This window comes from Calypte anna, chromosome 4, assembly GCF_003957555.1.
Source record: "Calypte anna isolate BGI_N300 chromosome 4, bCalAnn1_v1.p, whole genome shotgun sequence".
Taxonomy (NCBI): domain Eukaryota; kingdom Metazoa; phylum Chordata; class Aves; order Apodiformes; family Trochilidae; genus Calypte; species Calypte anna.
The window spans coordinates 10,070,654-10,083,530 of NC_044247.1; the positions used below are offsets into that span (position 1 = coordinate 10,070,654).

The window sequence follows — 12,877 nt, forward strand, 5'->3', positions numbered from 1 at the left end:
AAGCTCTTTCAAGGTACTCTAACAATGGCAGTAGCTCCCTGCGATACATCTGCCAGTCTCCCCATCACAGAACTGAATTTTTATTTCATTCAAAAGCAGACAAGGGATGTCCTGTGTGGGACACCAGGGGACAAAGTTTTAGTGCATGTTCTTGGTCGCAGCTGTCAGCTGAGGAGATGGATAAGTTTCCATGCAAATATTTGTAAATGCAAAAACTGTTGTTCTGGTCTGTTCTGTTCAGTGTTGTTACTTCCTGAGGAAGGATTTTTTCCTTTCTTGAGACTTGGGTATTTTTTTGACACAGACCTGCACAGTTTAGAAGTGCAAAAAGAGTTTCCCTTTCACCTTTCTGGCTGGTGTAGCTGCCATCTGCACTCAGGGGCTTGCCAGAAAGTGCAGATTTGCAGAATCTGTATAGGTTTGAAGGATCTGGATGTTTCCAGCTGTCATAGACACTAACAAAGCAGTGTTGTTCTACAGCATTTCCCCTGGTCACGATACAGCAGATGAAAGGGATTTCACACCTCTCTGGCTTAGTCTTTTTGGCTGTTTGGCTCAACCATTTCAGATTCAGAAATGCAGAGATAAATGTTGAAAATGGGAGAAAAGATAGGGAAATATATATCTATAGAGAGAGCATTCTGGTATTAAGATATTTAATTTCATTAAGATAAAATCTCTAAGTTTTGAGAACACAAGAAAATTTTTTTCACAATGTTGTGGCACTTTCTCATGTCTCACTTTCTCCTCGACTGAGGCAAACAATTGAGGAGCCTCTCATCAGGACAGGGGGGTTCATATTACACCTTCTGTGTCACCACATGAAGTGGGCAACAGGCAAAATATGTTGTTCTCTCATTAGAATTCCTAAAATAATTTGTATCAAATTAGAGACAAATATCCAAGACCAATTTATCTGCCAAGTTTGTTGCATACCTTCTAGAATACGTTGTTATATAAATCAGTATTTATTCATCCTCTCTAGGTAGAGGTTAACATCACTTATGCAGGATTTATGCCCGTATTTACGTCCAAGTGTGAAATGGAAGATGCTCAAATGTGTGCATTGAATAGCTTTTAGCTTCCTTTACACCAGTGCTGTGGGAAATGGAGGCAGAATTACCTGTGTAGGCATAGTGCACCAAGGCTTTCAGTGCATCAGGGTCCACTCCCTCCATCTTGATCTCCTCTTGTTTTGCCTCCCGCACATCGTTAGTGAACATTGCAGCAAAATAGTCAGATGCTGCACTGAGAACCAACCTGGAAATCAAAGCATACTGGGAGGACTGCAAATGACTTCATCATCTCAATAGCAAGCATGAAGTTCAGTATTACTATGTAATAAATTGTGTGTGCAAGAGAAATGTTGGCTTTAGCATAGGATTCAAAGCTTACAGAGTGAGCAATAGTTAAAAAGGAAATTAGTAATCTGATTTTCTCCCATAGGACTTGTTTAGGCAGACTTTTGTCACTGATCTCACTGTAGGTTTACAGCAGCAAGAATGGAAGATGGATGATAACAATCATTCCTGTTTGAATTTCATTCTGTTTGAAATACTGAATATGAAACACTGATCACTTCATTTTATTCCATTGTTACCTGATGTCCTAATTATAGTAAGTGTTCATTCCTACCTAAACTGCTTAGGCATAAATTAGGAATTTGGAAATTTAAGGTTTTGAAGCCACTTAAAGAATACTGGGAAATGTACCTGTGAGCTGGAATCTTTTGGTCACCAGCTATGAGGAGAACATCACAGAGCTGCTTCTGCTGCAGATAATTTTCCATCTTGCGGAAAGTTTGCTCTGCATGGTTTGTAGACTGGAAAAATTCATCTGAGCCATTGGTGTTCATTCCAAGCAGGGAGCTGCTGGTCCTTGACAGCCTGCAAGGGCAAGAGGCCATGTGATGAATGCCTCATTATCAACCTTGTTCAAATGGCATCACAGAAATGTTTAAAATTATACAGCTCTAATGATTCTCTCTTCTGATGTCTTCTTCCATTTTTATTTTCTGTTTGGTAGCTGCAAATTTTAATTTTTAAGCCTGCACATAAACTGTATTTTACTATCAACTGTTCTAGGTGCTACTGAGTTTTCTGCTTCTCATCAGTTTTGTGTCTCTGAGCCACTGTTTGCACAGCACTGACATGGAAATTCAGCCTCCTCATTGACAAACAGAACACACCAAACCTGAACTTCTCTCCCTGGGATACTAATAGCTAAACTATCTTTGGGTATGAAAGTTTGGATATTAAATGTCTTTAGGTTTTATTGCTGGTTCTCTTCATAATTTGTACATTAGGCTACATTACTAAATGGGAATGAATCAGAAGACAATTTGACAAGGACCATGTAATTCTAGACAAATTACCCAGCCAAAAGCTGATGAAATCAGTACATTATGTAGCCTTTAGAATCTGAATGCAAATAGTAAAGACAAATTATTATTATATTATTATTTCTCTGTCTTTTCACGGAATTATACATTATAGGTATATTCTTCCTACTCCAGAATACTCTGCTTATAAGTACCCTTAAAAACTACATACACAATTTCTCTTTATTGCAGTGGATTTTTTAGCAGATTTTTCCTTATATCCTTTTAATATTATGTTGCAGAGAGAAACATCTTTGTGATATTTTCTTAGAAAAATATTATTTTTATATTAATCTGGTTTTGGTAAAATAGTAATGCATCTGTTGATTTACTTGTATGTCACATAGCTCTAAAATACTGCCATACTGGATGTCAGTGATTTTCAGAATGGGACAGAACAAAATCACAGTTGGTACAGCTATTGGGTGTCTGGGGTTTTCCAGACATACTTCTTTTGTTCTATCTGAAAAAATCTAACAGTATGAAGTTTTCTAGATTTTTCTACTTCATTTACAGATGTCCCACATCTCATTTGGAACCTAACATCTTCTGAGCACTGGTATGTCCAAACCCTGCAGGTCCCCAGGTGTTTGCTGCCTCTCAGATGCACCTGAGTTCAGGGTAGAACCTCAGCCCTGGCCCTGCCAGCCTCCCTGGGCAGGTAGGATCACTCAGGGGCTGCCCAGACATTATTTTATTCAATTTTGGGTGTGCCTGAGCTGTGGCAGCCCTGGGGGGTGTATGCCTCACCTGAGACACAGCAGCCCTCAGGCATCTGAAATCCTCCCCGGCAGTGTGCATGGTGCAGGGTATGTGCTCACCTTCCAATCTGGGCAATCTCAGATTATGCAGCTACTTGCAAACACAATGAGATAACCAAAGCAGGGCAGTAAAGCCTCTAGCTCTTTATTCCAATGCACTTTTGTGGGGTTTTTTTCTTTAAAAAAAAAGAAAGGGGGCAAATCAAGTTCACCTACAATGTGTATCCTTTGTAGTTTACAGCTTATAAAAATTAATTTGTCTTGGTGAGTTTAATGACTATACTTCTTTATTTGTTTTCCTGCAATGTTTCATTGAAAATGAAGACACTGCAAAATAGGATTATATGCTCATTAGCTTTGCATGAGTTACTTGGTGACAAATCCATACTCTGTAACATTCATGTTTTGCTACTTACCTCTTAAGCTTTCGTTAGCAGTAATCAGAAAATTATTTTCAAAAATACCATTTTCCATATCCACTATATCCACTCTAAGTGTTGTCTCTTAGTATGTATTACATTGCACTTATCCTTGATATGCTTGCAGAAATCAACTGAATTAATACTCAACCATCCCTAATGCAAATGCCCAGTTCCTTGAAATAATTTCCCATAGTATGTATCTATTTGTAGGTGGAGCAATCATTTCATGCTGCAAATATTTACAAAGGGACTTAAAGACTGGGGACCTTAATTATTGTATTTTTTAAAGTGACCTTTACCTACAGCAGAAATACCACTAACATAATTAATTATTTCAAATACAAAGGTCTTCAGAGACTGAAAAATACTGGAAGCAAAAAACCCTGCTCCATTAACTTTGTTAAAATTACTTCTGTAATTGCTGGCTTGCCTTCAGCAGCTGATTCAAAATGCTGTCAAAGATTTTGGAAGGGAAAAAAATTAAATTCAAAGATAACTATTTATATTTTTCATTAGTGTGTGACTATCACCGTGGAGGACTAAAATATTGACTTTCAGAATAGACTATGGGGAGCAGTGAACTAAAGATGAGCAGAATTAAAGTACCATGAAAACAGAAGGCAGTAAAAAAATCCTTGAGGCTGATGCCTCTGTGTTGAATTATCCTGGGGGATGCTGTGGACTGCAGAAAGCTGGGCGGGGTGGCTGCAGATGTGCTGGTAGGAATGGGTCTGCCTGTCACACCGTGTTCTGTGTGGTTTGTGCAGAGAGAACACAGACAGAGAACTCAGGGCTCGTCTGAACCTACTCAGAAAGGAAGCAGGTAGAAGATGGAGAAACAGGTTTTCTATAAAACTGGACAAGTTTGGGCAAACAAAATCTGAATACTGAGTAATAAACGTTTCCAAAAGTGCATCAGCCTTATCCTACCATGGAATTAGTTTGCCTCTCAATCAGGAGGGAAAATCATCAGTGAAGTGCTCTGAAGAATCAGAAACCCAAATTGTTCAATGTCACCTTTTTAGTAGTACCCACAAAGATGCTGAGTTGCATTTACACCATCAGCATTAGTAATAATGGCTTAAGAACACAGATTAGCCTAGAGAGAGCAGAGATGAAGCTGCATTGAAGTGATTCCAAAGTAGCTGAGCTCTATGAAATTCATCTTAGGCAGAGAACCAAATGATTTCAGAGTTTTCCTGTAACGACTGAGGAAGGATAAGGAAAACAGGGTGTAATTTTTAAAAAGAAGCATCAGGAAATTTGGAAACAGACAATAGAAACTGAAATTATCAAAAAGCATTAAGCATCTAGATGTTAAGAAGGAGACAAATCCCACCCAGCACTGCAGTTCAGAATGAATCATGTCATAACAGATTTTTTTGTTGTTTTTTCTGACACTGTAACAAAGCTCAGTGAGAGAAAAACATCAGTTGTCACAAATCATCTTGACTTTTCCGTGACTCCTGACACTATTTCACATGACATTTTCAAAATCAGGATAGAACTGCGTTTTTTCAAGTGTAATAAATATAAGAGTTCTGAACAATTTGTATAAATATTGAAGATGTGACAGGGATTCATTTTCAAAGGCAGACAATGTTCTGCATGCATTCTACCCAAATTCTGCTTCTGATGCTGCTCCATATTTTTTATTGCAGACAAGCACAAGCCAGAAATAAGGTTTAATTGTTACACTGATATATGATAGAAAGTCACAAACATTTTTGTAACAATTAAAATTTAGAGAACCATCTTTGCTCTTGTCTTGAATTTTAAGCAAATTTTTACTTTTCAAAGACTTGCTCACACTTGCATAGGAATAATTACCCCAACAAAACACAGGCTAAGAAATAGCAACTGGATTATACTGGACCCCAACAAGCTGTGGCTCAAAACTGGTATTAGGGAGGTAAAACTTCCATCTTTGGTCAGAATGGATGTAGTGAGGCTTGTGGTTCCATCCAGGCCTATACTACTTTATATTCCTAAATTATGTTTAAATTACTTTCTGTCTTCAATCAGCAAAGCACTCTTCATTAATCAGTATAGAAATCAGTATATAAAGTATATATAGAATCAATTCAACTTTCCTCATTATTTAGTTAGAATGTGATAAAACATAAATGCCAGTTATTTGCCATATCCTTTTAAAAATTCAGTATATTCTTAAAGGTCCTCATTATGTCTGCCTATGGCCAAAAACCAGAAAGAAAATCTGATTATAAGGACGCTTAGGGGCATAATATTGAATGAAAACCAGGTGATGAAATGCAGTATTTTAATTTTTTTATTCTTAATAAGGCTATGCTTCGATTTTTTTTATGGTGACCACTTCCCTTTGGATATTTGTTGAATGTGCCTAATGAACCTCTTATAATATTTGGCAATTTAATTTAAGCAAGTCACAGCTGAGTTAGCAGTGTCACAGATGTCTCTTTTGGACCACCTTCCCTCTGCATTATAAACCATCCCAGGCATCTGCAGCAAACTGGATCCCAGGTAGAGACATCAGATTTCCTAAGGACTTGATCAGAGCTGAAAACACCAGAGTGACTTCAGCTCTGGTGCACTGGATGAGCTTTAGTGGTGACAAGGCAGGAGACAGAACTGCAGCTTCATCAGTTCAGGCTGTGTGTGCAGCAGGCTTTACAATGCAATTCATCACTTTTTCCCCCCCGCACCTCTCATTTATTTCTGCTTATTGAAGAAAAGTGCAGTCAGCCCCCCCAGAGGCAGACTTTCCTAGGCAGCTCTTGGAGCTCTGACCTCCTCTCTTTTGGGCAAGATGGTGTGGTTAGAGGCTGAGATGCTGTTTTCTGATGTGAAATCATGTAGTGTCTGTGAGAGAGGAACCACATCAGTTGGCTGAGAATTAAGAAGCCATCTCTGAACAGAGCCAATATAAAGTTAGTACACCTGTACAAATTGCTTGCTGATATCATCAGGCCTGGGCTCTGCTTCTGAATTTGCTCTGCAAGTGTCTCCTTGATTTTTCATTCTTAGTAAATATAACAGCTAAAGATCATGTTGAAGGTTTTAGGGTGTGGGTAAAGAAACTTAGATTCAAAAGAGTGATGCAAAAAAGTTTGATGCCAAACTTTATTATGCCTTGATGAGTGCTGAGGTAGTAACAATGACAGAAAATAATTCAGCAAGTGAAGAAATAATTAAGTGCAATGTATTTCTGTAAAAATTTAGGCTAATGGAGACAGCTGGCTTCTATCTAAATTGAAAGTTCATACTGACAATTCCTTTAGAACCTGGAGCTCCTGAAACTGGTTTTAGTAATTTTATTATTGCTACTATTAGTGTGAACCTGAAAATTTCCTCAGTTGGCTTTAGTTAAAATAACTTTTTTTGTGCTTGGGATTGCAAGTGTTCAGATCATTAAAGACAGGAGCTGCAGCATATCACTGAAAGTACTATAGCTGTTGTGAGTTCTGTTTTTCCTCCCACACATGCTAATATTCAGATGAGTGCCATTATGATTAATATCAAGATGAACTTGGGTTAGAATATTTTGAACTCTCCTATGAACAGAAAGCATGTATTCAGGATGGTGATTCCCCTGAACACTGCAGCCCCTGAGCACTCTGTGTTTTGTGCTGGTGTCAGATGTGGCCACATCAGGATTTCATGTAGCAGAGAGGAGTAGATCTAAACACTCTCCCCAGTATGCTGTTTGCCTTTGGAAATTGTGTATTTGTTTTATTTTAACAGAAGAGGTTAATCATAAATTTATTTCCCAAGCTCCCTGTAGTGCAGATTGTTCTTACTAGACCTGTGCTCCCTCAGCTGTTGACCTTTGGCTACTAGAAAGACATTTATTTGAAAGCTTCATGCATTCCTTTATTGGCATCTGGCGTCTAAAGCAGAGTTTTATGCTTGCAGTTTGCTTTACACATATAATTAAGAACTGGGAAATTCCTTTGTACACAGAAAGTAGTGTCTGTAATTTATCACTATGTAACAGCACAGTAAGATGTGGTCCAGTTGTGGGGGTTTGTTGATCTATGAAAATAATTTATATATATCTGATGAAGACAAGGATTTAAAAATTTACTGTTATAACAGGTATAAATGCCTATTCAAAAGTCACTCTCTGGTATTTTGCTCCTGAGATTTGGGGCTTGGTTTTGAAAATTGCTCAGTAATTTATTGCAGACCCATTTGCAGATGAATTATTAAAAAGAAGAGTCAGCTGGGCTCTGCTGCTCTCACATCAGAATGATGGGCTGGGCAATGCCATGCAGCATGGCCCATTGGCCTTGTGTCTTTGCATGCCACATCGCACAGAGCTTTCTCAGGACTCAGGGCAGGAGCAGAGCTCCACTGGGAGTAGAATCCAAAGAGGAAAAATGAGCCAAGCTTCTGGCAGAACACTGGATTCCCCTAACCTGGCAGTGCTAACATTTGTAACCTGGTAGCAGTTTTCAATTTAAATGCTGCTGCTGCTCCTGATTCAGAGTAATCTGAATATGAAATGTTACTATAAACATTATAATGACTTGACTGAAGAACATTTATTTCCATACTATGAGATACTTGCTGAAAAATTGGAGCTCTAGCAATACCTAATCAGCCTGGAGAGCACACTGCCTGGACAGCCATGAGTGCTTCATTAGAATGATGACTGGGATGTGAGAGTCTCAGACAAATCATTTAAAAAATGATAAAAAAAGCACCATTCAGGAACATTATCCTCCAGGAGAATTATCAGTGTATTCATTTACAGTATGTAAAAGAGAATAGTAACTAAATGAAACATTTCAGGTAAAAAGACATATCAACATCTCAAAATTAACCTTTGTTCAGGTAATGACAAAGGCTATGGGGATTACTTATCTCAAATACACATGTGCCTTTTTTCTCAAATCATAAACAGTGCTCAAGTCACTTTTTTACTCTGTTTCCAGGTGTATTGAAACTCTCATCTTACTATTAATCACAGAGAAAGTTTTAAAGTATTTTTTTTGAGATTCCACGTAACAGCTAAAAATTAGTTTAGAATTAATCAGCTGTCCTGTCTGCATGGCATTCCTAAGAAAAACAAGAAAATCAATACTAAGCCAGTGCACATTGAAATTGATCATGCAGGATGTGATAGAATTTAAATTCTGAGGAATACTTCACTCTCTTGATTAACACAGACTCTAGCAATATAAGAAGCATTCTGCAGTCATCATTGCAATACAGGATTTTTCATCCAGAGTTGATATCACATGATTATTTCGGGGGAAAATTAAAATTCATGTAGCAGGAATTCAGTGAAGCTGACTGCTTCTTGCTCACCTTTCTTGTAGCTAGTGATAGTATTGTTAGATATGTTAATAGCTTCTTCCTAAAGAACAAAAAATGATGTGAGCAGAAGGCATGGTGTAGCACTGTTGCAGGCTGTGAGAATGTACAAAATGAAAAGTATTGACTAAATGTTGGACATGAGCTTGTAGCATTTTCATTTAGAGGACACACAAAAAATCCCCAAACATGTGAATGGCAAACAATTTATTTTTAAATCCAAGCATGGCTATTGCTGGATGAAATAAATCAAGTCTTTGCTTCTTAATTAAGCACCTTTCAGAAAGATGGGAGAGAGATTTTTGGGAAAGAATACCTGCTTTGTGCCATCCCCTTTCACTGCTGTTAGCAAAAGTGGATCAAAGGGAGCTTGGAGACATAAGGGAAAAAATGAAGGTGAGGTTGTGCTGTCTCCAGTGAACAAAATTTGAAAAGCCAGAGAGTGAGTGGCTCAGGAGCAATTCTCTTTGCCCTGCTATTTTGATCCTTGCAGCTAATCAGATAAGGATGCTGCTGTGAGAGTTTTAAGACCTCTTGATTTATGGAAAGTCAAACCACTACCACAATACCTGCTTCTCACTTCTTTTTTTATACTCAGACTCTGCTCTTGTGCTTGTCATGACCACTTCAATTTTCTGCTTCTTTATCTTTTCTACTTTTACCTGTTTAGATTCTAACAAAGCAATAACAAGACCCATGCTTCACTTAAATGGGAAAATGTCATATTCCCCACATCAGCTAAAGGCACCACTTCAAATTTCACTTCACTTTATGTGACATTTCCCCAGTAATGTAAAATTCTATGGGCTTGTTCTAAAATACCTTCTCACCTGATTCAGCCCTAGGGTCAAAAGGGTGGCCCAGGAATGCACGTGGCAAAGACAGATATTTTGCTCTAAATAGATCAATATCTAAAGCGTGAACCTCAATGGATCAAACCAGAAGGTAATGTTTGAACAAATGTCCTCAATCTGGAAAGACAGGGGTTTAATTTCAAAGCTTTTGGTTTATCACTGTGGTCATGGCAGCAATGGATAGAACTGACTTCCCCCAAAGACAGAGGACATAACTAAGAGAAAATGACAGAGATATTTTGTTCTGCCTGTGTGTATATGTGCATCTCTATTTCTTCACATCCTGAAGCATTCTGCAATGGTTTGACATGGAGTCACAGAGCTTTCCTGAGCATCTGTGCTAAATGAACACTGTAAAAGAGGTTTCCCTAGCAACGCAAACCATATGTAATAGCTTAAAATAGCTTTTCTCCAACCCCTAGGATTTCTTAGTGGTTTGCTCACAATTTCCATTTAAATCAAGGTGTGTATGCCCAGTTCAAAAAGATTCCTCATTTTCTCAACTTTTGTTAAAATGAATAAGCTTTGAAAAAGCTCATTTCTTGCAAGAGTGCCCTCCCTTCCTCTTGACTTCTAATTTGTCAGGTAAACTGAAGCAGAGCAAATGGGGACAGTTTATCAAATGTTTTCCCTCTGTTTGCTGGTGGTCTCTACTGTTTATTGCAACAGAAAACTTAAAGCAATAGACCTTGATTTTGTGGTAGTATTATCATGAGAAACTGTGCAACTTCATAGTATAATTCATCAATTATAATGTACCTGCACTCCACTTTGCATTTTAGGAGCAGTTTGCAGGCAAATTCTGATCTTTGAAAACAGCAATCAGTTCTTAAAGTGTCAAGTGTTACCCTTAACATGAATTTATTGTGATACCAAGTGATTTCTCTAAGTTTATTTAAGAAGCAAGAAATAAACCTGAGGCCTAATCCATGGATATTGATTTTCAGATCCTAATTCATAAAGTCAGACCATTAAGGAAGTTAGAAGCTTGCTGAGAGAGCTCGTGTTTGATGAAATGAAATGTACAGGTAAGATGCCTAGATTCTTCTCCAAAGGTTTTCAAACTACATATAACAAAACTGAAGAAAGATTCAGGTATCAGGCATTGCTTTCCTGACCAGTAAATATGGTTTTTTAGCCTAAGTGGGTTTTAGTTGAGAAAATAATGAACATTTAGCCATGTACTTCTAAATAAGGCAGCCTCAGGCAACCACAGAAGACAGCATGAGCATACACTGTCACATTTTAAAACTGTTGTCATTTATACACTGTGTCATATGTTTCAACCTCAAAAGAAGCAAGGGTAACAAGGTAGGGTGTTCCTTTCAATATTTTTAGTTATCCTTCTTATTACCTCTGAGCAGCAGAAAGACTTTTAGTAAAATATCCTGACTTATAGTGCGGAATGGTTACTAAGAATGAAGTTAAAGATGTTTTGTGCTAGTTGGAAGGGCAGAGTTGTTGGAAAGAGGCAGGCTCTGAGGTCTTGTTCTATCTATTTTAATTAGCCTTGAATTGAGTTTTGGCTTTTAAACATTTGTGTGGGAAAGGGGGAGGGTGGTCAAGGAGATTTGTCAGAACTGTGTAGGGAGTTCTTATGGCAGCTGACATGGTGATGGAGTCTCTGAGGTGGGCTCTGATTTCACAGAGGAAGAAATTTTGTTACAGCTTTGCTTTAGAGGCTATTTTTAAAATTTATTTCCTATACTTGCCATAAGCACTTTCTGGGAATCCCAACAGTACTTGAGCTTCATTTCTGTATCCATTTATCCTGCATACCTAGAAGTAAGCCATGCACAAGCCCTATTTTTTATCTTATCCCCTGATACAGTAATTCTCGAAATATAGCATCATTATTTTACTCCAGTAGAATGAAAGGAGAAAAACCAAATTAGTTTATACTGGGCTAACTTGGCTGTTTGACTAAAACAAACAAATCCCTTTATTTCTTTAAATGCGAAAGATTTCAGTAATGTTTGTCATTACAGCCTTTCAAACAGTTCAAAGTAAACAATTCACTCACAAAGCAACAGTGAAAATATTTTATTTTCATTTAAATCTAAATTATTAATTTCTTTCCAAATGCTATCTAGCTACAACTTTCAAATCAAGCAAACTCTCTCCCCTTTTTTCTAAGAATATTTCAACAGCTTTAAGATTCCTGTTGATTTTACAAGATCAGTGTGCCTGTAAAAACCACTTTGCAGTGGTCATGTATGTTTAATCATCTCCTTAACTTTTTCTGGAGACATTAAGAAGGGATTCTAGGAGCAGTAATAACTCTTTAAAAAGTAATTTAACAGCTGTCTTTGCTGAGAGCAAGCTGTATGAAATGGAAATGAGAAGATAATTGAATCATAAAGAAATTGTTTTGAAATTAATAAAATTGTCCTAGTTTCTTAAATTATTATTATTTTTTTTTCCTTTGCCTATAAAAAGTCATCTTTGAAAGCTATGCATGTCCTAGGTAAGCCTTGAAATATTGTGTGTTTTTAGTAAATCATATTATTCCTCATTATATACTTCTTGATGGGGGTTGGGAAGATGAGGTTATGCTTTGTGATATCCAGAGGTCTTTTTCAGCTTAAATTATCCTATGATATTTATGTATCTATGACAAAAATATTTTTAATAAATATTCACTCCTTTCACAGGCTAACTATAAAATTAATTTCAAAATACAAACCTAATTCTTCCTGTATTTTTTAGTCACTGTTTCAACCCACTTTAAATTCACATACTTTTTGCCTTTTCAAATTCCTTGCAAGATGTCATAATAGAAGGAGAAAGCAGGAATAAAATCTGCAGAGGATGCCTTTGATTCTCATCAATATTGATTCTCATTTCTGTACTGAGAATTCTTGTATGAGGCAACAGCTTTTGTTTGGTCAGAATAACTTCTTTGGTCACAGTTCATTATATTCACACACTGCCTAAGAACTCCTGTCTCTCATTGGGAATTATCAGCTTCTGGGAAAAAGGTAAAGCTGCCCCTAGATTTTAATTCCACATCGGATGCCACTTACTACAACTTCACAAGTTTGCTACCCTTAGCAAGCAGCAGGTATCAAAGGAAAATTCTCTTGATGATTCTCACCTATCTTTTTTCAACTGGTTGTGAGTGGATTTCAGTAAAATGCTATTTAAATTCAGTTTAAT

At 37.3% G+C, this 12,877-nt stretch overlaps 1 protein-coding gene across 1 annotated transcript in view; it reads right to left on the reverse strand.

The window, feature by feature from the left end:
• The window catches only part of KLHL4 (kelch like family member 4), a 35,787-nt gene that overhangs the window by 16,564 nt on the left and 6,346 nt on the right, over window positions 1–12,877 (reverse strand). The window contains exons 2-3 of the mRNA XM_008493660.2: window positions 1,713–1,886; window positions 1,124–1,260 (exon numbers count right to left, since the gene is read on the reverse strand). Coding sequence (XP_008491882.1) covers window positions 1,124–1,260; window positions 1,713–1,886 — 311 coding nt within the window. The remainder of the gene's footprint in view (window positions 1–1,123; window positions 1,261–1,712; window positions 1,887–12,877) is intronic.